At 37.9% G+C, this 27,325-nt stretch overlaps 3 protein-coding genes across 8 annotated transcripts in view; all 3 read right to left on the bottom strand.

Annotated features, from left to right (window-relative positions):
• The window catches only part of LOC127970111 (phosphofurin acidic cluster sorting protein 2), a 30,791-nt gene extending 17,308 nt beyond the window's left edge, over window positions 1-13,483 (bottom strand). For all 6 annotated transcript variants that reach the window (XM_052572381.1, XM_052572384.1, XM_052572382.1 and 3 more), the window contains exons 1-4: window positions 13,041-13,483; window positions 966-1,053; window positions 570-659; window positions 37-162 (exon numbers count right to left, since the gene is read on the bottom strand). In XM_052572381.1, coding sequence (XP_052428341.1) covers window positions 37-162; window positions 570-659; window positions 966-1,053; window positions 13,041-13,159 — 423 coding nt within the window. In that variant the 5' untranslated portion in view covers window positions 13,160-13,483. The remainder of the gene's footprint in view (window positions 1-36; window positions 163-569; window positions 660-965; window positions 1,054-13,040) is intronic.
• A 1,593-nt stretch (window positions 13,484-15,076) lies between these two features.
• On the bottom strand, window positions 15,077-19,294 carry LOC127970116 (serine/arginine-rich splicing factor 5-like). Its single transcript, XM_052572391.1, has 8 exons — window positions 19,151-19,294; window positions 18,362-18,510; window positions 18,200-18,270; window positions 17,574-17,690; window positions 17,426-17,495; window positions 16,220-16,293; window positions 16,030-16,137; window positions 15,077-15,706 (listed from the first exon to the last, which is right to left on the bottom strand). The coding sequence occupies exons 2-8, from the start codon at window positions 18,485-18,487 to the stop codon at window positions 15,484-15,486; spliced, it is 789 nt and encodes a 262-aa protein (XP_052428351.1). The 5' UTR covers window positions 18,488-18,510; window positions 19,151-19,294; the 3' UTR covers window positions 15,077-15,483.
• Window positions 19,295-19,703: 409 nt separating this feature from the next.
• On the bottom strand, window positions 19,704-26,258 carry LOC127970119 (deubiquitinase DESI2). Its single transcript, XM_052572395.1, has 6 exons — window positions 25,784-26,258; window positions 25,344-25,684; window positions 23,486-23,558; window positions 22,295-22,388; window positions 22,080-22,221; window positions 19,704-21,965 (listed from the first exon to the last, which is right to left on the bottom strand). The coding sequence occupies exons 2-6, from the start codon at window positions 25,380-25,382 to the stop codon at window positions 21,729-21,731; spliced, it is 585 nt and encodes a 194-aa protein (XP_052428355.1). The 5' UTR covers window positions 25,383-25,684; window positions 25,784-26,258; the 3' UTR covers window positions 19,704-21,728.
• Between the last annotated feature and the right edge of the window lie 1,067 nt (window positions 26,259-27,325).

Here is a 27,325-nt window from a genome sequence, read left to right as displayed (position 1 = left end):
ACGTGACTATTAACCTCCCTGAAAAATCAGAAATACCTCAGCCATGTCTATAGAACCAGCTGCCAATGTCTTGTAACCCAAAATTGTTCGGTTTTTGTACCTCTTCCTCCGCTGAAGCAGGATTTGCAATTTATTTCCCTCGCGTTTCAGAAAATGAGGGTACTACTCACATCCAAACATGTACACACAGGAGAGAGACAGGAAAAACATCGAACTCAATTTGATTAGAAATCTCTAGAAGGATTCAGAGCATACTGAAAAATGGTGTCTTAAAAGCAAAATTGGCTCGGTTTCAAAACCTAGTAAGCGGTCTACACAGGGAGCATTTACAGGTGTCACAGACAAACTATCTTCCTTTTGTTTTAATTTTAATGCAGTGCAGCAAGTATACTTGTACATATAAAATGCAAGGCAAGAGTGACACAGAGTGTTCAAAATCAATCACTTATGAGGTTTTTGTCAGGCAAGGCAGCTGTCAAAGTAGTAGATAACTAGACAGTTCACTAAGTTTTGGTTCAGAGCCATTTATGGCAGCAATTTGAAAAAGTGTGTTTTGAAGATATCTTTACCTGTAGTGAGAAAGTGAGAGCGAGCTCAGTCTCCACCCCACCAGCAGGGGGCAGCACTATCTCATGAGAGCGCAGGATTCGCTTGGAGCCCTACGGGCACAAACAGTCTCTTTATCTGTATCTCACCCAATCTTTCCTTCCGTCATCACTTTGAAGAAACAATCATCCACAAAATTTGGGATTGTGCTTTTTTTAAAAGCTTTTTGGACCTTGGACTTTGAAAATTTTTGCCATAGGAAATTTATCATCAGTCTATTGACGAAAAGTTTATTTTTGATGACTCTTTATGACACTACGATACTATGCACTCTAATTAATTTATCATGTATTGTAACCCTCTTAGAATAATGTTTATTGTCTCTAAACAACGTACACTTTATAAAGCTGATTACTAACCTGAATCTTGACCGCGATGACGACAGAAATCAGCTCCTTGTCAAGTTCCTTCGTCACCACGAGCTTTTTCAAAGTCAGACTACACAGCCTACAAAAAAAAACAAATAAGTGATTATACATAACATCTGGCTAATCGGCAAGCAATCTTTGTAATGAGCATTTGGAAAAAGTAACATGGTTTACAGCACAAGGAGAAAATTTACATTTTCGGGTGAATTCTCTCTCCACTTTGCAATTGTTTAACAAACAGCTACTCGGTTGCTGTTTTTTCAGTAAATGTTTGAGAATGTGATCCATATGTTTGCTCCTGTAACAGGATGTGAGTTGATCATCTTGTTTTCTAGATCCCGAGTTTCTTATCAGTGAGGCACTGTATAATCCTTCAGTTTCCAAAGAAAACTCAATCTTCCTAAGAACAACTACTGCAAACCTAAACTCTAAAACTCAGCTGGGAGAAATTCTACAAGACTGGATCAGGTCTGAAGCTGAAAACAGACCCACAGCAGCTTTCAAATGGGACAGATCAGTCCAGAAAACAGCTGGAATTCATGGGATTAATAAAGTGGGGTTTCATGGATTTCAGTCCTCTGGAAACTTGCACACAAAACTGTTTACAAAACGTTCCATTTAGTGTCTGTCATTTTAGGCATGAGGTACCATTCAAATGGGCCAAAATCATTTTACTAAAACATAACAAACACACACCCTCACTCTGACACGGAGACATCTATCCTTTAACACATACAGTGACAATGCAAATGAGGAAAGAATCTAAAAACTGTCACATTTGCATCACAGAGCCAAACATTTCCAGAATAAAAGGATTAGCAGACCGAAAAAAAAAGACATTAAGTCATTATTTGCCGATATTCTTCCCTTTAACCAAAGCCAAATTTATGCGCATATTCAAATTGCAAGAGAATTCCATTTGATTCTCGCACTAACCTAATGAATGACTTCAGAATATTGGAATGTAATGTACAATTTTATGATGCTTTTATGGTAATTTTTGTCATTTAAGGAACTTGACGAGCACATTTACAAATAGTTTGGAAAAGAATGTGAGTATTCTGATTTCCTCTTGTGGTCTTATTGATTTGGAACAACAATAAGGTTGAATAAACTACAGATTTTTAATTTTTGGGGTGAAATGTTCCTTTGCACACTGACTGTGGAGGGAGAGAATCCAGTCACAGAGAGAGGATGAGATAATGTCAGTCATGCAGGGAGAGAGTCAGACAGAGATGAAGCGAGAGGGAAGTGATCAAGGGACCAGAGAAGCCCCTAGAGGCCCCAGAGCAGCTTGTACAGAGAGGGAAGCCAATGGAAACGGAGCCATATGCATGCACCTCATAGAATATTAATGAGAAACACTTTATATATTCAAATCACATACCAGGTACTATGAGGACAAGGAAGAGGGAAAGAGAGAGGCACACAGTACAATCTCAAATGTGATCTGAAGGCTGGTATTGTTCACATAACATTCTCACTTTGACACACACACACACACACAAACAAAAGCCATTCTTCTTCCCTTAGCGACCGCAACAAAGGAACACACAGCGTTTTGGAGATGACAACATACACATTTCTCTTTCACAGACACACACACATACTAAAACTAAAATATTAATAAGATCTAAAAGAAAAAAAACATTTAAGCAGCATTGTACAGTAAAAATCCTTTCTGTCTATGTGTGGTTTTTCTAAATGAAAATTAGCATAATTACAGTATAACAAATAACGTTGAATGTGTAGAAGACTTCAAATTCTATTTTGCAAATATACTTTACAATTTAAATAACATATTTGTTTCCGCATATTTGTTTCCAGTTATTCTAAAGATAACTGGGGAAGATTATCATTTTCATTATGATTATCTATTTAACTATAATGAAAATTATGCTAAATGCAATTCTGTATGACCCTGTATGATTTTGCAGTTAAATCTGTCTTAAGTTCGCCCTGTAAAAACACAGCCATATTTGAAGATAATCACACATTCAACAATATACATACTGTAATTTTAATGTCAACACACACCATATTTATAATTAATACAGGAAGTAAAAATAATAGATTTTAGTGAATGCTTTGTGAGAGGTTGATTATTGAGACTAAAAAACATGACACAGACACTCAGGCAATCTTATGATGTTTTTTCAGTACAAAGGCTGATTATTTCAGCTGGTGTGATGACTTGTGTGTGCGATTTGTTTCTCACTGCACACACTCACGTCAATCAAACCCCTCTAATAACTATGTATAACCTCCAATAAAGATCTAACAGCCCTCAATGACCTCTCGCTGAAGAACAGAGACTGTTCATCCTCTCTGGAGTTAAAGATAAACGTGTCTCACTCCACTCAGCTGGATCCAAACTCAATCACATCTCCATTACACACACTCTCCTACAGAGACTGTGTGGGTTTCTCTCTGGCAGATGCTGCAGAAAGCACAAAGGGAATAAGAGCCAAATCAATTTCATTCATTTCTCATCAGAAACCCTGAGGTTCCATCACTGCTGAATCAGGTTACATGCACATCTACTGTAACTGTATGTCTGAAAGGGCAGTGCTAAGGGGTGAAACCATGCTCAGGTTACCGTCCCGGACAGAACACAGGGGTTAGCCCATGCATTAAGAGCTGACACCAACATTTCACAACACTTACACACAGACACTGCTGGTAAATTTACATCCTCAAACCTGCAGCTCTGACAACATTTAAGAACATTTATGTCCATTACATATGGTGATGTAATGGACATTTTCTCATATGTATTTACTGCATTGCCATAAGTTTTCTGCACAGTTGCAAATAGTTTGATCAGGATAGACATTCACACTCTAGAGATCATCTGATTGGACAGAAAACGGAGTAGTGCAGGATGAGTCATCAATATTTGGAGTCCTTTTTTTCTTGAAGAGACTGCAAATTTGAACCTTAAGAATCAGTGAAACATTTAGAATCACACTTGCAAAGAGTCGACTGCCTTAAAATTACCCCACAGAACAAAAGCCACAAATCTATTTGGATTTCCTAGTTTTTGTTTATGTGTGTACCGTATTCCAAGTGTTTTAAAGGGCAGTTTCCATGCTGGACTCGTGTTGATGTGATCTCATCAGAAAGACGGTCCAAATATTCTGCATGTTTCTGAAAGTGAGTAAACCCCTGAGAGCTGACCTACATTTACTTGTAGAAGCTAAAAACTCACACACATTCACACACTATTCTAACAAGGTCAGTTTGGTCCTAATTAGGCCAAATTCAGAGGCTTGACTAATCCTTAGTGTGAATGATGAAAGACACACATACACTAAGCAGTGTGTAAGTCTAGAAGTTATTTTAAGTTACTGTTGGTATAAAAAAAGCACACAACTAGTAAACGGACACAAAAAAAAGCTATTTCTGTTTGGCTTATGTGCAATCAGGTCCAAACTGCTGAGAACAACTTTCTATTTTAACCATATAAACCTGAAAATAAAAAATAGTGACGTTAAAATAAATTAAGAAATTAAACATTATTAGATCACCATGATCAATTAAATATACACTACTCAACATTTTTTGAACAGTAAGATTTTTTTTTTCTCACCAAGGATGCGTTTATTTGACCAAAATAAAGCAAAAGCAGTAATATTGTGAAATATTTAGAATAACTGCTTTCTATTTGAATACATTACAAAATGTAATTTATTCCTGTGATCAAAGCAAAGTTTTCTGCATCACGACTCCAAATCTTCAGTGTCACATGATCCTTCAGAAATCATTCTAATATGATGATTTGCTGCTCAAGAAACATTCATTATTATCTTCATCAATATTTAAAACCGTTAAGAACATCACGTTTATCAGGAATAAAATATTACAAAAGATTTCTATTTCAGATAAATGCTGTTCTTCTGAACTTTCTATTCATCTAAAAAACCTGAAGAAAACATATGAAAACATTATGTTTTAAACATTATGTTTTAAACATAATAATAATAATAAATGTTTTTGAGCAGCAAATCAGAATATTAGAATGATTTCTGAAGGACCCTGTGACTGGAGTAATGATGCTAAAAATTCAGCTTTGAAAGGAATTACATTTTAAAGTATATTCAAATAGAATGCAGTTCATTTAAATAGTAAACATAGTATTTCACAATTTTACTGCTTCTGTTGTATTTTGGATCAAATAAATGCAGGCTTAGTGATCAGAAGAGACTTCTTTAAAAACATGAAAAATCTTGCACTTCAAAAACCTTTGACTGGTAGTGTATAAGTAAAGAAATCTCAGCAGATTTGGCACTGAACTCATTTCTACAAAAGGTCAAGATGTTCTTGTTTCCGTTGAAGCACAAGATGTTCTTTGGATCATTCTCAAATCATGCTGGAAAACACGGATCACAAATGTAAAATGTGGGCAAACCAAATACTTAGAAATGTATTTTGTGAATAAAAATGTAGCATTATGTTATAAACGAATGCAAAACAGAAGCAGTTGCACTAGTGGTTTTACAGGTTTGGATCCCACTGTATGCGAATTCAGGATAAACTGTGGTTTTTACCAAGAAAACCACAAACACACTTGACATTTTCAACATTATTTGTTTATCTGAAACTCTGAATTATGTTTTCGAACTTCAAAGACCATAAAAACCGGAGCAGAGAGTCGAGATAACCTGCACTGTTATCTGTCCCAACAACTATAATAATAAAACTGTGTGTGTTTGTGTGTGTGTGAGAGAGATATGGACTATATAAATAGTAATTCACTCACAGTAGAACTGAATTCATTTCACCCTGGTGAGATTACAGGAGTCCCTGACCTGTGTATGACAGACAGACAGAACAACCCACAACTGATCCTCTTAAACCGAACCGTTATACTGCAGAGATCGAGTTAACCTAAGCCTTTAATGGAGATAGGAGGACATAAACCCATGCAAACAATCCTTCTGTGCTTCACCTAAGCACAAGCACAGGTTTCTCTGGACACACTCGGTTGGCTTCATTCAGCTCATTAGCTGCAGATGAGTGTGTAGACTTCCAGCAAACTGCAGTTAAAGACTAACACATGCTGGAAACATTTGAGTCAACATGCACATGTATCTCCTTCCCTTGTAAAAACAACTGACCTACATTTCCCTACTTTCTCACTGGATCCACACACACAAAACTAAAAAATGCTGATTAGAAACAAGAATTTAGTTGCTCCTTCTGCAGAAACATCTCCTGTAGCACAATGCAAGTCTTTATGTTTAGAATATTATAAACTCCCTGTAAAAATACACCTATGTATACAATAACAAGTTCTTGTGATAGACTTGATGCTATAATATTGCATTACATGAGAAAATATCAAACAAAGTGGCATTCATTTTTAAGACAGTAAAAGGTGTGGCTATGTCAAAAAAGGCAAATAAAGAAAATTTGTGTTTAGGCCAGTGTGTGAAATCGACAGAGCACTTCTAGCCAAATGACATTGGGATCCTAAATCATTTCCAGATGGCCTATTAGCAAGGATGCATTAAATTGATACATTAAAGACACATATGTGATATTATATTAATATTGATATTTTATTAATATTGACATTATATTAATATTGATATTTTAAATGAAAGCTGTTCTTTTACATTTTTTATTCATAAAGAAACTCTGTAAAAGAATATTCATCATGACATGAAATTTATTTCAGGGTAAAAATATATATCAAGTACAAGTTCAACCATTTTCAACTCTGAAAATAAGAAATGTTTCTTCAGCACGATATCCATATGTAAAAATATTTCTGAAGGAAGCAAAACTAACAACGGCTTTGCCATCACAGAAATAATTTATATTTTAAAGTATATTAAATTACTTTTTTTTTTTTTTTTGTAATCTTATACCAAACCTTTGAATGGTAGTGTCTAAGAACCATTTAAAAATATGCATGATTTAGTTAATTTCTTGTTTTCAAGTTGAAGTGAAGGTTTAGTGTAGGAACCACCTGGTTAAAGTAAGTGAAGTTATTTATTAGATCAGAGAAAAGGTCTGCTTAAGGACAGTCAAAAACAGTGTAAGATGTGACACAGCGGTTAAAGACATCTATCTGAATATATATGGCTGTAAAATGAGATCGTTGAGTCTAGTCAGTAGCATTGTGACCCAAACCTTTTGCACATAACCTACAGTCCTACAAACTAAAATTCTCACACTTTATATGAGACTAATAAAATACCAGAACTGAAATGCAGAACAGAAAACAGTGCAGCTGACCTGAAAATTGTGAACTGATATTTTCTACTTTCTGTCTTTGCACAACAAACAGACACACCTGCAATGATCAGGAATGGAGAATTCACGTTGGCTTTATTTAAACTCAAATCCGATGTGCACCACTGACCAGAATGTTCGTGCTAGTTTTGCATTCTTGATAACCATAATTCAAAGCCCTACTGCTGCTGCCTCACACCGGGGCTTCAGGGAAAGAGCAGGTCATGGTCCACAAACCAGCTATTTTTGTCTTTGGTGTGCAGACTCCCAGAATCCCCAGGGTGTAAGGCATCTGTTTTTCAGGGTGTGCTCAGATGCCGGTTTTGCTCTGGAATCTTCTGAATCTCTGGACCTCACGGTGATGTTGATGATCAGTCTTTACAAAGAACTGCACTGCTAATAGACTTTGATCAACACAGTTTAAAATGAATCCATCTAAATAATTTTGGCACAAAAATAGCAACGCAAATGAAGGTACTTGGTTTATGAAGAAGGATCTGTAGATGACTTTTAAGGAACTGTCAATTCTGTCATCAATGTTCTAAGCCTGTTTGTTTCTTCTGACCAGAAGCAGGATTATTGCCTTTATTTTTTGACCACATGGAAATAATTAACAAATGCAGACACTAGCTCAGCTAAAAACCATCAAACACCACATTGTTGGCTGTTTTCACAGGTGAACTGGGTTTAAGTTTCTGTGTGGTGATTTTATATGATGCAGGTGTAAAATGAGACATCAGCAAACATTCAGAACATAGTCAGAGGAATTTTATAGTCTGAATTACTGGCTATTGACTTTAGGAGGTGTGTGTCTCTGTGTGTGTGTGTGCTAATGTCACCGTCCTTTCTAACAAACCTTCAGACTTGACTAGACTGGAATCTGAAGGAATGAGAAATAGAAACAAATAGAAAGCAAAAACACACCCACACCTACCCCCCATCCTATTGTAAGTGCTGAGTAAGCATGTAGCTGTGCACTGGTGTATGTGTGTGTGTGTCTGGGCACAAGAAGTCACTTAATTTCCTGCCATATGCACAGAAAATCATTTAATTACTCTCCATCATGACTTTGCAAACCCATAACTACAACGTTCAAGGGCCAAAAATTTAGTAAAGTCATTGTTAAAATAGTCCATGTGACCTCAGTGGTTCAACCGTAATTTTATGAAGCTATGACAATATGTTTTGTGCACAAAGAAAACTAAAATAATGACTTTATTTGCATACATCGTGGTACTCTCGTGAATGCATAATGAAGACTGACACGAAAGAGAGGAAATTGTTGAATAAAGTAGTTATCTTCCTTTGTAACCTTATTTTTCACACACATTAAAGAACGCTATTCTAAAAATCCAGTAAAAATTCCTGAGGGAACATAGCAAATTAGTTGTCTATGTTAACCTAAAAAAATGAACATCATGACTGAACAGTGCCATAACAGGCACTGATGAACAGACTCAGACCACGTGCTATAAAAGAGCTGCACCGTCATTCATTGTCCCATTAAAGAGATTCCAAGCATCTGCTATCCCTCCGAATCAAGAACGTACACAAAATACACAACAAAACGCTCCAGGACAAAAGAGCGATTTATCATATAAACAATACGCCTATTTACCCTGCTCCTGTTAGTGTGTAAGAATGGCTGTGGGTGCGTTAAAGACAAAGCCATGACTGTTTATTCCCTCTGGGTGAGAACGCAGCACACACTCCACCAACACACACAAATATGACAGCATAGCACAGCCTGTTCAATCAGAGAGAGAGAGAGAGACACACAGAGAGATTTCCATTGTTCTAGTGAAAATGATGCCCACTTCAGAAGATACAAAGGACCATAAGGGGGTCGTGCACACAGTCAGCAGCACAGTGTCTCTTTAAAGAATAAGATTGTATTTAAGCTCTTGCTGGTGAATGTAATTTTACACTCAAGACATATAGAATATCAGTTATCAACCTTTTGTTTTTTATTTATTAGTTCAAACTGGATAGTGTTTATTTTCCCTATTACTATTAGAATAGCTTTAGATCATGTAACACTCACTTAAAGTTAATACATAAAAACATTAATCATTTAAAACTGTGAAATGTCATTTATAGCAAATCTCAAAAAGAATCACCATTTAATTATAATTTTGTGACGCCTAAATTCACTAAATTACTTATTTTAGTTTGTAATGATTTATTTTGTATTTATTTAGACAAAATAGTATAGAATTGTAAAATCTGCTATTGATATCATCTATACGTGTTCTGTTGTTTAGGACTAATAATCTTTGCTACTCCCTCAGCATTACCTTAACATGACTGAACAGGCCACGCTCGACACTGATTAGGTGTTGGTGATGTGTAAATGTGGGTGAACGTGTTAATAAGTTTAGGTTTCTGATGTGAGAAACAAGCCATTTATGGCAGCACAGTTATAGTAGATGGTCTTTTGAATCTTTCTGGAGGATGTTTTGTATAAAACTGCAGGTTTTCAAAGTATACTGACCCCAAAAGAACGAAAACATTTTCATTTACTAAGATATGAGAATAACCTCCAGAAACCTCATGACTTCCTATACTTTTATAGCATTTTGAAATAGCGCTTATTTTTACATTTAAAACAGCTGTGCCTTTAGCAATTTTACTTAATCTTCATCTAATATTCACAAATCAGTTAGTATTTCAGATTTTTAATAGTTTTAGTTTAGCAAGACTAAGACTGTTTTCTACAATCCACTACAAAACTTCATATTTCACACACATTTACAGATCAACACACTACACATTCACATGCTGGGAGTGAAAAGTGAATGACTAACATGACAGAAGTGGATCAGCTTTTCTGCTGTAGCCATTTTATTTGTAGCTGACATTTCTGTGTCTTGTAGCGTTCAGTTAACTTCTGTTTTCTTACACTCCGATGGTCTCTGACTGACTTCAGCGGGACTGAACCAGTCCGAATGTGTCAGCTCTGACATCTTAAATGAACGTGAGGATTATGGAGGCTACAGTGAGCTAATATTAAGCCCTTTTAAATCTATTAAAATCTGCCATAACACACAACAGTCACACAGGCTTCAGACTAAATGTGTTGTGACCTATTTTGCAGTGTGTAATCTGAATGAGGACGATTCTTGTCATTCAATGCAAATTCATTCATCCTCTTCTCTGACACAATCAAACATCAAGAGAGATCAACAGCTTGAAATTGCATTCAAAACTGCTGCTTCCAGATATGTTTCAGCCCATAAACACTTCAAGCTGACAACTGACCCACAATATACAGTGGACACAAATTTAGATGCGCTTGTAGGATGCAAAGTATCTCTTTTCAAAACTCTCGACATAGATATACGCTCAATTAAAGAACAAAAACACGTAACACTCAAGTAAACAAGAGAAGAGATGAAGCATGACAAAAACACAAAAGCTGAACACATTGAGAGACAGATGCATCTTTCACAAAACAAATAAAATACACTAAATACACAACCCTGTGTGTGTGTGTGTGTGTGTTCGTGCTTTAACTGGGGTTTATATTATCAAACAAACAATCCTATAATTCACTGTTGCTTTAGTATTATTTATTTATTTTGATTAAACTTTTTTTTTGTTAATTTTTACAAAATTACAATAACAACACTGCAATGACTCAAATAGAAAACTGGCAAAAAAAAATATGTCTGAGTGCTGCTAAGTTAATGTATTCTATTCACAGTTCCCTAGGAGCCAAAAATAACAAAACCAGTCCTAAAATAGGGACACGCCCTCCAAATCAGGCCCAGCCAATCAGATATTACTTCAAAACAAGGCCACACCCATTGCAGTGGAAGGCTTAGGGGAAAATCCTACAGGAAAGCTCAGAAGAGCAACTGCTGGAGCTCATTAATTAGCTCATTAAAAACTAAAGTTAATGTCATTTTTATGACAGAGATGTATGAGTGTGTCTCACTGTGATAAGACAATTAGTTTCTCTCAGATTCTGCTCTCAGCTTCAGTTATGTGCACAGGACAGACCTTTAAATTAACACATAATTAACTGTAGGAATTCTGTGGTCAAACGTGGTGCTCCTCGCACACATACATCAGGCAGACAAAGAGCCTGAGGGAAAATGTGTCTGTGGTACAGTTGTGAATCTTTTATTATGATCAAGAATTCATAAGGCACATCTCTCTCTTCACTCCCCATCCTTCTCACCATTTGCTCCAGTTCAGGTTTTTTTTAAAGGAACGGTTCACCAGAAAATGAAAATTTTCATTGTACACCATCATGTTGTTCAAAAGCTGAATAACTTTCTCTCGGTGTAACACCAAAAGTGAATTTGTGAAGAATATTCATCATGTGGCTTTCCATTGTGCCACCTGTATTATTATGGTGCTACATTTGAATCTATAAAGCAGAATTTGGTCATTCAAAATACATTATATATCCAAATAAACTATACAGTTATTAGAAAATACACAGGGATCTCATAATACCGGAAACATTGTCACAGTATTTATATCAGTGCAACCATATGTAATGGGATATTTTTACAGTGTAGGAATGCCAATCTCCAAAATGACAAAAATAAAAGCAATCCACAGAATTTACACATATTTCCAATTTATAAGCGTTAATGAGAGGTCGTTTTTCTACCCTAAAATAAATAAATAAATTATGCCCTTCATTAAGACTGCATCATTTAGTCAGTGAGCTGAACTCGAGAACTTTATCAATCCAAATGGTGAACAAACCATTCACATTGGTTTTATGAACTTGGTCAGCTGATTCATTGAAAGGTCAAGAAAAAAAAAATGATTTGTTCAGTGAAAAAAAGACTTTCACTTTGAACTGCTCCTCACACAAAGCTATAGTGCAGCTTCAGAAGACCCTCTTTTTGATAGCATTTGAAGCTTGAAATCTCCAGTCACCATTCTTTGCAACTGCAGTGAAAAAAGGGACCATTACGGTATTTATTCCTTCATTCATTTATAATTTCACCTGTTAGAGAGGATGGTGCATAATTAAAGACAGAATTCTCTTTTATGGGTGAACTGTCTTTTAAGGTAATTTCCAGACAACACCCATACATAGTTCATCATTACTATAATATGGGACAGAAACAAAAACAACCTGCATGCCAGCACACATACGTGCTAGTCAAGCCAGTTTTATGAGCAGCTTCTCGGTTTTGATCTAATGTGTGGCTTAGAAAGAAAGAAAGAAAGAAAGAAAATATTCTGATGACTCATGAGAGCAAATAAGAGAGAGAGCAATCTCTGAAACACTGGGTCAGAACGTTATGTTCCGGTGGCAGTGCATCTAGTAGATCCACTGGGTTATTTTGCACGACAACGGGCCGTGTTGACGACAGCTCGACCCCTCCGGCAAAACCGATTCATAACAAACCGCGCGTGCCACCTCACGGCGTCAGAACGGAACCCTGACGTCACAAAGGCCAAAGAGTTTGTTTGTGTTCGCAGTCAGAAGAGAACTGTCAGATCGCGCCAAGCAGAACGAAAATTATTATTAATAATAATAATAACAATAAACTCTAAAACACTAACTAGTGATGATAGAGCAATCAGGTCACATTTTAACACTTAATGGTGAATGACAGAAAAGAGTTACTAAATCAGCAGAACATCACTGGATCTGTGCCCCCGTAAACCGATGCTGCTGACACCGGTCCAATCAGATGCGCTGGATTAGTGAACCACAAAGATAGTCTAACTAGTTCACACACCCCTTCTCTGTCTCACAGACACACACCACTCCCTGTCGCCGTGCACCTGCCCGCCCGCCCGCTCACAAACAGCCCACCTGGGTGTCCGATCTCGCGCGACTCTCACCTGGGGATGCAGTTAGGAGAGGAGCCGTCTATCTCCCAGGTTGCAAACAGGTTCATAGGCACCGGTCTGTTAAGCGCCCCGCTCCCGGGGAAGCTTAACCGGCCACTTCTCTCCGCCATGCTCGCTGCTGGTGTCCCGTTCACCTCCACCGACACAGAGAGCAAACTTCTCCCTCAGGAACGCGCTGGATCTAAATGCTTCCCGCTTTTAATCCGCTGCTTTACGGAGCCGGGTTACCGTTCACGGGTTGCGCAGCGATTCTCGTGCGGTGTTTGCGCGTAGCTTCATGCCGCTGTTGTTCGGAGTTTCAACACCGTGCACCGAGCGCTCACGACAAGAAACTGCAGCAGCAGTCGCTCGCCGCAGGAAGTCACGTGACCCCGGGTTGTACCAGCGACCGGCGCATCTGCGCTCTCGCACCCTCGGGATGTCCTGACGGGACAACTGTAGTGAAAGTACCTAGTGCTGTTTATAAATGAACAGTTACATCATGCTGGGATTGTACAGCATCACATTACTGTGCAATCATTAATATTATGGTGCTCGCGAGTCCTGGACATTAGCACATTAGCTTACTGGAAGTATGGGACCTGCTTATTTCCACCAGTTTTGCAAAAAAACAAACAAGCATGTAGCATTTATTGAATCTACTTTATGATAAAGTTGGTCTAGATACAATATAAATAAAACAACAATAATGGATGTTAACATAAGGCAATTATCTTTTAAATATTATCTCACACATATGTTTTTTTCTAATGTACTGCCATTATATTATATTACATTGCCATTCGCACAATAGTATTCTATAACATAGTTATATATTCCGTTTCCGGGACTGCCTTTTGGCATCAGTTTTAAGGAGAAAATACCCAGCAATGGTGTTGATTAATGGATTGACACAGGGTTTGTCTAAAAGCAAATAACATAATAAAAACAACATAATAAACTTGATTTTCACTACAGGGTGACTTTAAATTTAATGTAATTAGAAAAAGGTTTACTTTTTCTGGTTTTATTTCTAAAATGATGGATAACTGAAATATATTTTTGCAAACATTTTTCTAAATTCTGAGCTAACCTGAAGTATGATACGCTTTTTATTTTTTCTGTCTATAAAACGCTGCAGCTATTGTCAGTGACAACGTGTTTACTGAAAGAGCAAAAGGACATGTTGTTCCAGTTGTATTTATAGTAAGTAACTATTCTCCAACTTGTCTACGCCATTTGTGTGTTTTTCTCAAACAACTAACGTCTTCTCATCAGTACAGCACATATAGTCCTCTGATCTCACAGCACTTCTGTTTGTTTGCATTTTGATGTTTTCTGTTTGTCCTTGAGGACGAGAGCGTCGCAGTGCACAGAGGACACTAGCTTTATGAGCGAAAAGAATTAAGAACCGGCAGAGGCATGGAGGGAGGGTGTTTTGTCCTTGGACACTACAGAGATTACAATATCGCTTCCCATTCATACTTCTCAGTTTGTAGTTGCTAGGTTCCTCATAGCAACACGGATCAATTAGTAAAACACATGCTTCAAATGTGCTTCTTATTCCGTAGACTGAATCAATAACTCCGGGTTTATGCTGAGGCCCTAGATGATAGAACTGTATCGATTCTCAGACATGCAGCCGCTCAGTGATTTTTATAATCAGTCCATTAAACTTTAAAATAGACAGTTGTTTGATTCAAAAACTCTTAAAGTGATCTAAACATTTTCAGAAAACAATTTTAAATCGAATTTCACTTTTGTTCACCCAGACAAAAGTCGACACTTTTTACCTACATTTCTAAAATGTGATTATAGTGTTAAGATCAAAATGTACGTCTGGTTTAAGACTCCTTTACAGATTATGAAGCAGCAGCACCTAGTGGACGAGCAGAGACGGAGTTAAAAAAGTGAGTAATACAAGAGGACAAAATGTTTTTTTTTTTTTTTTTTAGCAAATCAGAGATTGCAGTTAATAGGTAGATATTAAGCTTTGGCGTTTCTAACTTATGCAGAGGCACACTTCTCAAACTGAGCACACAAACATCTTTCTCTGCCAAATACCAATATACTTTATTACAGAGTGTATATACAGGTGTAACCTTCTGTTGAATCACCATAAAGACTCAAAAAACAAAAAAATTAACATCCCACATACATTTCTCTACAGAAGTACTCCAGGATTGATATTGATCAAATAAAATAAAAAAATCAAAACGAGACATTGTGAAAAATCTAGTCTTAACACATTCCATCACTTAACCCCCCCCCCCCCCCCCAGTTCCTCTGCATAAGAAATAAATCAAAACATCTTCATACACAAACACACACACTCATCCATTCAACTCACAGTAAGTAATTTACACTAAAGTGGCACAATGACATATGCCACATTAAGTGAAGGAAAAACAAAAAACAAAAAGTCTCACTCATCCAGACACATACATAATTAGTTTCAATGCTGACTCTCTGCAGAAGCAGATCGGGAGCGGCTCTGTTTGCGTGGAGGAGTAGGAGAGCGGGAAGGAGACCGGTTGCTGGTACTCTTCTTCTCTGGGGTGCGACTGACTGAACGACTGCGAGAGCGTTTGCTTCCACGCTCAGGGGTGCGACTCCGACTGGGTGATCGGGAACGGGAGCGGGAGCTGCTCCTGCTGCGGGAACGACTTCTACTACGACTGAGGAGAGAAGAAAAACAGGTTAAGATTATGTCAGGGTTTCTGCAGGTTTTATGAAGGTAAACAATTTAAGCATTAAAAGGGAACAATTTTTTAAATGTAACTGACGAAGAAATGCACAATAATTGTATTAAGCAACACTAACTTTGAAAGTTCAAGACAGGATTGGATATTCATGTTATGCAATGTATGTAACATTTAGCCATGACTCTATGAAGATTCATTTCTGCTTTGACTTTAGACTTTTTTTAAGCTTTAAAACTGTGATAGGATGAGCTCATTTTAAGACTTAAAGAAACCCTGTGAGATTGTCTGATACGTACTCTCTCTGGCGATCCTCGTATAGCTTGAGTTTGCGTCCATTCAGATCGGTTCCATCCAGCTTCTCAATGGCATTCTTCATATCACTGTGTGAAGCAAACTCCACCACCCTGTAAAACAAATCAGGACAACTCATTTAAAATCATGTAACTGACAGAGCACAGTCTTCTGCATACACAAACAAGATCTTACCCTTCATTCTTTTTGGTCCTGTGTGCATCCACAAAGGTCACTTCTCCCACCTTCCTCATCAAGTCCTTCAGATCCTGCAGAAAGCATAGAAAGCACTTAATGATATGCTTTCAGAGAAACCCAAAAGCACTGAGTCACACTTTGGCACCCACACATTAAACACGCACTGCATTTTGCAGCATTTGCTATAAAAGTGTGCACTGGTGCACCTTGTTGAAAGCTCCCTCAACAGACGTCTTCTTACCGGATGTTTGTCCCAGTTATAAAACTACCGGAGCGTTTTCGGCAACACAAATCTCATTTAGATTGTGTAAAACAGCAGGAAGCAAAGCCCTCAGATGGAGACACGCCTTACTATAGCTAGTTCCTGAGAACAGGTGCTCATTTTGTTAATTAGATTTTGTGCAAGTCTCAAAACTTCCTCCCGGCAATCTTTCTCCTTTTACATCTAACTCCAGATTTAAAATGACAGAACCCTCTTTACCATGTGACTATCCAGTGTGATGAGCTACTTACCGTTCAAAACCACAGAAGTCATTAGCAAAGAGCCACTTGTCCAAATAGCAAACGGAAGAAATGAAGCGTTAAAACGACCTCGGACTCGACCCATCCGGCCTCCGTAAGAACGGACCCCACCAGAGAGAGAGGATGGGGGAGGGGCCAAAACCCTGCACCCCTCCCCGCTTCAGCACCAACAGAATAAGACCCAAACAGCAGATCGGGGGATGGAGCAGATCTGACATCACAGACCCTCCAGAGAGCGGCTACCCAGCTCTTCTAAGGCTATCCTGTGCTACGGCTCTGTCTGGTGCTACGGACCCAGCCAAGACTTAGACCGGCAGACACTGCGTGTCGGGTGAGGCACCACAGGGACACTATTCAGAACACAACCAGGGGAGGGCGCTATGCACCTCGGAGGCTGTGCATGCAACTCCAATTAAAGAATACCAGAGCACTGCTGTTAAAGAAAAGGTTTGAAAAACATGGGTCTGGGTTAGAGAACCTTTCAACATTAAAATCATCATTTATACTTATAAAGTGAGTGTGGCTGAGGTGAGGAGGAAAAAAAAAATACTGTCAGTTTAACAGTAATGAAGATATATAATTCTTTGTGTGCTTGTACAGTTGAATAGTAGTAGTGCAGGGATGAATCGCTACAACAGAAGGCTGCTACGCCACTCTGCTGCTACAGTTTTGGAAGCTCACCTGCCAACTGATGCGAGAGGAGAGATTATCCACAATGATTCTGTGCTCCGTGCGCACGGGTGGTCCATACCTGAGAGGAGGGCAGAGGTTAACTCATTTGAATTTTAATCTTAAACGGCATATAATTGCTCTCACAATTCTTGCGTACCTGGAACCCCCACTTTGGGATTTGCGATACCCTCCAAAGCGTGGAGAGAAACGTCCTCCTCCCATTCCTGGACCGCCACCTCTGCCTCGGCGAGAGCGGGCATGTTCAATAGTCACCCTGGGGTTAAGAGAAAAACCATTAAAGCCATGATGGAATTCAATTAGTGTACTGTCATGTACATGTGAGTATAAAAGATTGAAAAAGAAAATGTAAGCCAGGAACTTTCTATGTATTGGTTGTTGATTGTATTTTGAGATGCAAGTGTTGCTCTCAAAAAGTGGAGGCAAATGAATAGGAGCTTGTTGTGGACAAGGTTTAAGAGTCTTTAGATAATGCACATTCAAAATAAGATCGAAAAAGCTGTGACACCAAATCCTAGGAGTCTAATTAATTCAGCATGTTTTTCTTTAAGGTTTTACAATTGGGTAAACAAACCTTGAAAAACAAAAAAATACAATGCCGTTTTAGTTTTGTATTAACCACAAACCTTGTTTCACTTTTTGAAAAACCCGATAGAAGATGCATTTATAAAATAGGGTACATTTTCATTTCATGCTGACTAAATGAAACTAGCCTAATCATCCACTTTAGGCAGATGGTGCAAGCAGCTCTGGATTCAGTCTCACCTCTCACTGCACAGCTCTTTTCCATTCAGCTCATACACTGCGTCATCTGCGTCTCTGTGGTCGTCAAACTCCTGTGAAAAATCAGACAGCAGGGGGCAGTGACATATAGATTTCATCATCACCTCACACATAAAAGACCGCCAGGGAAGAGTCAACACTCACCACAAAGCCAAATCCGTTTTTCAGGTTAATCTCCCGAATGTGTCCGTAGCCTTTAAAGAACTTCTCCACGTCTCTTTCACGAGCATGAGGGCTCAGACGGCCGATGAACACACGACATCCACTCATGGTGATATACGATTCAGGGAAATCTAGGTAAAGAGTCAAATATGGTTAATTTTATACAGTTTAACAATCAGGCAAACATGCACTTTGAACTGTAAGAAAAAAAGCATCTGTGCGCCTACTGGTTACACACGGTATAACATTGGGTAATCATTTATCCAGGCCAGTCAGCACACGTAAATTATTAAACATCTGACATTCAAAAACATTTGTAAAATTACAACAAATATGGTTTTCGGCAGATTGGATCTTTCCGCTAATGTAAAGCAAAAATATATTTATTTTCTTAAATACGTTTTAAACAAAAACATGTTACGTTACCGCCTGTAACCACTGAATTAATAAAGTTACTATACAACGCACACGATGCAAAAACACTAATGTTGCTATAAATCACGAATATCTTTAAATCAGTAAAAAAAAAAATCAACTTAAGCCAGTTTTGAGAAAATATACCACGACTAAACGGATCAAACGTGCTGCCGAGGCCTAACCTTAGCACGCGCAGATAACTTGGATATGTTATACTCGACGTTAAATCATGATAACGGACAAAAGATCGTTAAAATGGACTCGTTTCTCATTAATAAAGCACAAATACAACACTAAACTGACAATACATCTAAAACAAAATGTATTTTTACGAAATCAGCTCCATCTTCTCACCTCTGCTTGCAAGACAAAATGGCGTTGGGCTCGAGAGTGAGGAACGCGGCCGCGCGCAGAAGTATTTATATGCGTGTTCACGCGCAGGGGGAGGGTAATGGCAGGCGAGGCTCGTTCACGCGTAGCTAAATCTATTGAAAACTTCTTTTTTTACGATTTATTATATAAGTATTCAAGATACATTATTTTATCGACTAAAGTGTTGGAATACATTTAATTGCTAGACTTAACACTACTTATAATTCGAGCTCAGAACTTTTTTTTTACACTCTATGGTTTACACAGTTGGAACTGGATTGATCCGGTTTACAAAAAGACGTCACATAAATGGCTGACTCCCTGATCAGTGCCCTGACTACTGAACAAGGGAGCTGAGCTGATTGAGACGCACTTTATCTTTAAATAAATAAATTCTATCTTTTCTGATGAGCTTATCAGGAGTTACATGAGAATACTTTTGGTATTAAGTGTTAATAAGTTTAATCAGTATTTAAAAGAAATTACCATGCCCCTCTCCAGCACTTCACAGAAATTAAATTCTGGGAAAATAATAAACTTTTAAATTCTTTATTCTCTATTCATCTGTAAATATCTGAAATTGTCCATCACATCGAAACAAGACGTACTAATCAAGGCTAGAAATGGCATCAGTGGGTGATGCCTACAAAACGGGTCTTTGCTGAACAAGTAAAAGATCTCAGTTGTGGTCTCAGACTAAATAAAACAAAAAACAGCATCATAAGAATTAGGCTCTAAAGGTTGATAATATATTTGACAAAATAACAGTAATCATATCCCAAATATAAAATTGTATAAATATGTCACCAAATACATATTTCCTATAGATTTGACTCCTGAAACACCCGTTTTGCCATCTACAATACCATTCCATCCTGAGAGACAGAGGAAAGATGAGCTTCTAGAGGATTCAGACAGGCAAAATGGTATACTTAGAGATGTATTATTTACTCTGACATGGACCATAGTCTTGTAATACACCATATTTAATATTTTTACAAATGAACACACTGAATTATTTTTACCTTTCTGTTGATCCTAATATCAAAATACTGAAAATATGCATTTCTAATAAAATGTGTGTGTAAAACATGAAAATTGCCAATCTGCTAATCTGTACATCTCTCCCAGTTTTATTTTCATTTGTGAAAAATTAGATATGGTGTCCACCTTTACTAAAGACTATTGCTCGAAGACTAAAATACCTTACAAACTTTAGGTGTAGCTGGAATACATTTCACAATTTTAAAATCTGAAAAGATTTTAAAACACCAGGCATTATACGCTTGCCAACTTTGTAAATGTTTACAGAGTAAAACTGGGCATCCTACAGTAAGTATACAAGTCATGCCGAATGCAACTCAAACATGTTTCATCCTCTGACTGGATGAAATTAAAAAGTAAAAAATAAATAATAATCAGGTTTGTGTACATCATACACTTTTTTTGTGTGTGAAATCTGGCTTTTAGCAACTACCCCAGACTGAAAACCAGGAGAAGAATGTGTGCACAAGTAGTGAGGTGTGGATGACACATTTAAACAACGTTACTCTTTTCAGTCTGCAGTTTTAAAAGCCAGAAACCACAATTACTAAAGTCAAGAGAAATGACCATTAACACCTTTGCAACACTCCCTTTCCCTTAATCACTCAGACATTGCATTCAATCACAACACTTTATTACAGTACTGATACCAGACCTGATGTGCAGACCCCACCCACACGTTCCCACCCACCCCCTCAACATCACCCTCACAAATGGCCGCTTTGTGCCCCTCAATGACTGAACAACAAAGGTCTTTTGTTTCGGATGAGTCCAGAATATCAATGGCTTACAGTTATAAGGCTGCAATTTCCAACTGCTGTCAGTTTGTGTGACACATAGTTTCATTGGCCCTTTTTAATGTAAATTTATTGCAAACCTTGCACTTAAATATAAAGTATAAAAAGAGAGCTAAAATTTAATTAATGTAAACCAAAGATGACGTTAGTTTGACATCATATAATTGAATTAAAGCAGATTAATATAACTAAAGTCACTGAGGAAAAAAAAGAGGTTAGGAATGTAAGTTCTTCTTCTGATGACACGCTTATTCCATCTCAAAATAGAAACTAATTTAACACACAGCAAACTCGGCTAAATCTGGAAATCATCCAGATGGGATTAAAGGAAAGAAGTTCAGGATTTATGAGGAAGGGGCCTGTAGTGTAGTGTTGTCTCTCACACCAGCAGTGGGCAGTCCATTATGATCCCCCATCATTCATTTTGTCCTATGTTCTTATAAGAGAGAGAGATAACTAAATGGAAAATGCTGTTTTCATTTCCCTAAAATCTTAGTAAAAATCAAACAATTCTAAAACTTTAAGAGTACCATTGCAAGGTTTTTAAATCCCTGTAGGCTCTACTGAAAAACATGTCTTTGATTTCCTCATTCAGAGAGGCCATGAGGGCTGGTGTTCATCCAGTCCAGTAGGAGGCGCTGTAGCAGCAGGATCAGAGGTTGGAGTGTACAGTATGTGTGTTCAAATTAGTGTAATACTGTGTGTAAATAAGTGTAAGATCACACGCGAGTGTGCCTGCAGCTGTGTGATGTTCCAGCGGCCGCATCCGTAGCAGACGAGTGCTCATTGTCGCTGGAATCATGTCTGTTCTCCTTCCGAAGGCCCATGCTGATATGGCTCTGGAGCGCGGCGGGTGTGAGCCACTCTGTAGGCAGACAGCTCTGCAGAAATGGAACACAGGAGCTGAAATATGCCAATCGATTGACCCAGCGTGGGATCTCTCTACCACACAGCAACTAGAGACAGAGAAAGAGAGAATTAAATAGTGTAGGAATGTAGAATGTTATCAGTCATTGAAGCTGCACACAGCCTAGTCCTATCAAAAAAAGGCATATGGGGAGTATAATGACCTCAGACAGCGAAGAAGAAAAATGGTTGCAGTTTTTGTGCATCAGGTGGTAGGCATTCCCCTTGAAATCCTTTCCCAGCTCCTCCATTATTTTATCAATGTCCTCCTCTGCAAAGTCTGTCGTACCCAGAGCTATAGCCTCTCTGGAGAAGAAACACAACTTTTGAGTTGTTGTTTTTTTTGGCTTAAATGTGTGTGTGTATTTGAAAACCTCACTTGAATTTGAAAGTCTCCCCCAGTTCTGAGGCATTTCCAGGGTTGATCTCAAAAATGCCACTGAAGGGATACGGGTGGCCACCATATGCAAACTCTAAAGGGAACAAAATGACAAACATTAAAACGGGGTTTGAAAATCTAGGAATTTCATAAGTATAATGTCTGGTAAATTACATTTTTGAATTTTTTTTACTCAGAAGAAAAGATTTGTTCAGTATTACTTACAAAAGTAATATTTAACAGTTGAATCCCTGATTTACAGAGACAGACTCATAGCGACTTCTTTTCATGTTCAAATGTGTATAAAGCACTGCAGTAACGACAATTGGTTTGCAAATCAACCTGGAATGCTAACTTGTTTCCAGGCTTTGGCCTACAAAAATGTGTCATTCCTGCAGCACTCTATTAGTGAAAAGCTTAAGCTCTGTAAAAATCTTAAAATGAATCTTGGCTCAGTCTTCAGAGCTGCCTATGTCTGCTCTGTATCAATGTTGCTGTGCAGTGTGAAAATGTGTGAAAGGATAAAAAAAAGTAAAAAATAATTTAAAAAGACACCATGTTCTCTGTCACTTTATGACTCAGATCAGAGGCCCTACTAATTGGCTACAGCATGTTCTTCCTCTGTTGTTTTCCAACCATCCTCTGCCACTTAGGTGAAGTTGAGCCATTTGCAAAGCTTACACAGGGTACATAATGCCATTAATTGCTAGTGACAAAGTTCATATTGCAGAAAGATGATACAGAGATTGAGTTGAATGAATAAAAACATGTACAGTAACAAGGATAGTGATGCCATATCATGTATCGCCTTACTTAAAGGGATAGTTTACCTTTAGTTGGTTCCCATTGACTTACATAGTGTATGGTACAATGGTTATCAATAGGGACCAGCAACTGAAGGTGAACTATCCCTTTAAATGTGGCTATAATGACCATTCATACTCAGCTGCTAATTCCCTTCATATTTATTTTTACTCTCGTTTTGTCATAGTATTTTTGTTATATTTATTTGGATCTCTAAATATATAGACAAAACGTCTAACAACTACCATGTCTACTAACTGTAGCTGACTTTTTCAAGTCCTTTATAAATCTGACCAAGGCTCCAGTAGTGGTCTGATAGAAAAAAATGAAATAAAATAAAAACATAAAATAATGAAATAACAACAAAAGGTTTATTGGTCACTATACCTCTGCCATAAATCTCTATTCCTGAGTGGAAGACTCCAATACCCAGAGTGGAGGTGTATTCATTTATCCAGTACTAAAAGAGCAAAAGGGAGAAAGAGATTTTCATATGATCATATTTTAAATATAGTAAATGTTATATATAGAGAGAGAGCATCCTGTTAGCTATAAGGCATTAAAATCAATTAATTATACACAACCCTGAAACACACTATAAATTATAAGCCTTAAAGTGGAGGGGGAGGGGTGAATATTCAGAGAAAATGTATCTGTGAGAGGCCAAAAAGTGCACCAGCTGCCTTTCATAAGTAATAGAACACGCAGAACATGATTTAATGTACACAGAAAAAAATACTATCATATCCCCACCCTTTCTGATTTAAAGGGAAAGTTCACCCAAAAATGAAAATGTGATGTTTATCTGCTTACCCCCAGGGCACCCAAGAAGGTGACTTTGTTTCTTCAGTAGAACACAAACCAAGATTTTTGGCTCAAACCGTTGCAGTCTATCAGTCTTATAATGTAAGTGTATGGGAATGACGGCTAAAACATACAATAAAACAAAAAAACACAACACTTTGTGTAAAGACACAAAACGAACTGTCTGTGGAAGAAACTGAACAGTATTTATATAATTCTTTACCTCTGATTCACGCAATATCTGTCAACAATCTCAGTTAGGAGTGTCAATTATCCACTTGAGCGATAGGGGACGGTAATGCACTTCTAAGTCTGTTATTGCATATACGTTTGTATTATTTTTTTTTTTTAGTTCTTCCTATTCAATCAGTGGTCCATACTCCAGCCCAGTAGGTGGCGAGAATGCACCTATCGTTTGTTAGCCAACCATCATAAAACTACAAAAGAAGAAGACGCCTTAGAGCCTGCTGCAGAGGTAAAGAATGATATAAATACTGTTCAGTTTCTTGCACAGACCGATTGTTTTGTGTATTTACACATCAATGTATCATCACGAGCCACAGAGTTTAGTTTGGTTTTGTTTATGTTTTGTTTGTTTCATTGTATGTTTTAGCCATGATTCACATCCACTTACAATATTAGACTGATAGACTGCAATGGTTTGAGCTAAAAATCTTGGTTTGTGTTCTACTGATGAAACAAAGTCACCTACATCTTGGATACCCTGGGGGTAAGCAGATAAAAATCACATTTTCATTTTTGGGTGAACTATCCCTTTATATCAGAAAGGGTGGGGATATGATAGTATTTTTTTCTGTGTACATTAAATCATGTTCTGTGTGTTCTATTATTTATGAAAGGCAGCTGGTGCACTTTTTGGCCTCACACAGATACATTTTCCACAGTGTCCACTTATATGTACTCAATGAGTCATTTTCTTGATGTTTTGTGACATAATATTGCATACAAGTTCCAGACATGATTTTAATTGTGAAAAACAGTATGTAATAAAAAGCTTAAAACCCTCAAAAACAAAACCTCTGACCGCTATTTATGTATAGCATGTATATGTTTATTTATATATTACAAATCTGTGACAAGTGTTGTGTACTTGTAAAGTGTTGTGATGTGACGGAGTGACAGCGCCTCCTCCAGCACGGGAGGAGAAACACACGCGCTCTCATGCTGTCGATGCTTAGTATCACACCTGGGCAAAGTAGGTTAGTCGTGCTTTCACAATTAAACCTGTCATCCGCCCAGACTCCATCACTACACTGTGACTACTCAGATATTAAAGTCTTCATCAATGCATTGATAGTTCATCTTAACATTTGTTGTTGCATGCAAAAAAAAAATAAATAAAAAAAAATACAGCCAGAAGGAGAGATGTTGACGATAACCAGTGTAAAGGTTGAAAGACTAAAATGATCAAGGAACTTACCATGTCATACACATTAAGAATAACGGGTTCATTTGCCATCCTGAGAGAGAAGCACGCGCGATCCCTTAAAATAACAGGCGTTTATTGTTGCCGTCCTTGCGCACCCGGGTGTCGGATTCAGAGAAGATTAAAACACAGCAAAGTCACTACGCCGACATCCAAAAGACCAAAACACAATATAAATGATCCGCTCTTATCATTTTATCCATCAAAGTGTCATTATGTGAGATGTTTAGAGGGGCTCGCGGGCCTAGTCGCGTTACTAAAGGATAAACAGCGGCTGCAGAGGTAGACACGGTCGAGGAAAGGCAACAGGGCATCAGTTTCCATCAATGGTGAATCTAGCGGGAGGAAAACAGGCACTCCGGTAAGCGAGAGGGGGAGAGAGCACAGGCACCGAGTAAGACGGATCTCACAGATTTTCAAGTGTAGACACTAACCAAAAAAGTCCTAAAAGGGCGCAGATGATCGGTAATGCACAGCGACTGGCTGTCAGTCACATCCGGAGTTTAGACGACAGATATTCCATAGAGAACGCTCTCGCGCGTGTTTCGGTTGCACGGGTTTTGCCGCTTGTCTGAGCGCAGGGGTCGCAGCTGTAATGCTGAAGGGAGCTTGCTGCAGTCCCGACCGCAACAGCCATCAGCGCCGCAGTCCCGGGGTTTGTCCTCATGGAGGCCGCGCTGAGCAGCACGGACGCAGGGGGGAAACTCTTAAGCACGGTTCACGGTATTGATTATGACATCACTCTGGCAGGGTCGCGAGCGTGAGGATTCTAGTAGTCTAAACTAAATTATGAATAGTACAGCAAGGGGTATTTAATATTAAAACGGCTTGCCATACTATTAGAACCAGCGGAGCGTGCGATTATTACATCATCAGCAGCAGCAGCAGCATCCCCCTCCATCCCCGCCAAGCGTTAAATCTGGGCGGGGGCAATGCGTTATCCCGATCTACAAACAACATGATTCTGCTCTATGCCAAGAGCTAAACTTTGTGTTTACTTCGTGAACATAATTATTATTGATAGGTCTAATTGTATTTTGGGATACACATCTTCTTCCATTATGTTTACTGTGCATCCGAAGAATATGCTTGCAATAACTGACAAACATAAACTGTAGCAACTGTTAAAATGTTTATTATTTTAATGGAAAAAGAATAGTAAAACGCTACAGGAAAAACTACTGTATACCATAAAAGGTAATGCATTAATAAACATTAAAATTACATTATATTTTAAAGGAAAATACATGTGATTTTACTGTAAATCATAGTTTTTAGAAGTAAAGTCTGCACAATCTTATGATTTTCTAACATATATAAATACATAACTAGTATATTAAGGCAAAAACATAGGCTAAGTTACCAAAAAACTAGAACACTTTACAACCAGACTATTTTTACTAAGAAAATGATATTAACAAATAATTAAAAAGAAACAAAGTAACTTTAAATTAAGCATGCATTTTGGAAATGGAGGGATTTATAAAGTATTTTGGTTGTTTAATTTTTGCTGCATTTTAGTGTCATTTAATGATGTTTGACTGGCCACAATTACATTTGAGTTCATTTGAGATAGTGCTTATTACTCTCATGGTTTATTTGTGACACAGAGAAGATGGGAGAAAGCTTTGATGCTCAATACGCATGTAGCACATAACATGGTGAGCCTGTCTGTCTTCGTCTTGGTTTAGTATTTGATTGATGGTGTCTGTGCAAAAATTGCTAGGTTTTTAGGTTTATAGTGCTTCCTGTGTATAATATCCTATAATACCCCATACCGAATCCCCAACCTTTGTTTTAAATGTTGTAAATAACCCAAATGTTTATTGTAAATAGCCCTAATCTTTAATAATGCTGATGCCACCATCCTTTCTGTCTCAGCCATGTGCTGTAATGTAATATTAGACTCTGGAGGAAGTATTATCATTCTCTTTTGTTTCTCTCTCCTACTTTAAGTGCATTTAGCCAATGCTTCC

The sequence above is a fragment of the Carassius gibelio genome, chromosome B13 (assembly GCF_023724105.1).
Source record: "Carassius gibelio isolate Cgi1373 ecotype wild population from Czech Republic chromosome B13, carGib1.2-hapl.c, whole genome shotgun sequence".
In the NCBI taxonomy this organism is placed as follows: Eukaryota; Metazoa; Chordata; class Actinopteri; order Cypriniformes; family Cyprinidae; genus Carassius; species Carassius gibelio.
This window is presented reverse-complemented; position numbering and strand designations above follow the sequence as displayed.

What these genes read in the sequence shown, in the direction of transcription:
- LOC127970116 (XM_052572391.1), bottom strand. Translation starts at nt 18,487, where the DNA reads ATGAGTGGATGTCGTGTGTTCATCGGCCGTCTGAGCCCTCATGCTCGT. An exon ending in AAAGAGCTGTGCAGTGAGAG is followed by an intron (nt 17,691 to 18,199) that starts GTGAGACTGAAT and finishes TCTTAACCCCAG; the next exon opens with GGTGACTATTGAACATGCCC. An exon ending in TACGAGGATCGCCAGAGAGA is followed by an intron (nt 15,707 to 16,029) that starts GTACGTATCAGA and finishes TTCTCTCCTCAG; the next exon opens with TCGTAGTAGAAGTCGTTCCC.
- LOC127970119 (XM_052572395.1), bottom strand. Translation starts at nt 25,382, where the DNA reads ATGGCAAATGAACCCGTTATTCTTAATGTGTATGACATG. An exon ending in TTCTTAATGTGTATGACATG is followed by an intron (nt 23,559 to 25,343) that starts GTAAGTTCCTTG and finishes TTGCTCTTTTAG; the next exon opens with TACTGGATAAATGAATACAC. An exon ending in GGGGAGACTTTCAAATTCAA is followed by an intron (nt 22,222 to 22,294) that starts GTGAGGTTTTCA and finishes TTTCTTCTCCAG; the next exon opens with AGAGGCTATAGCTCTGGGTA.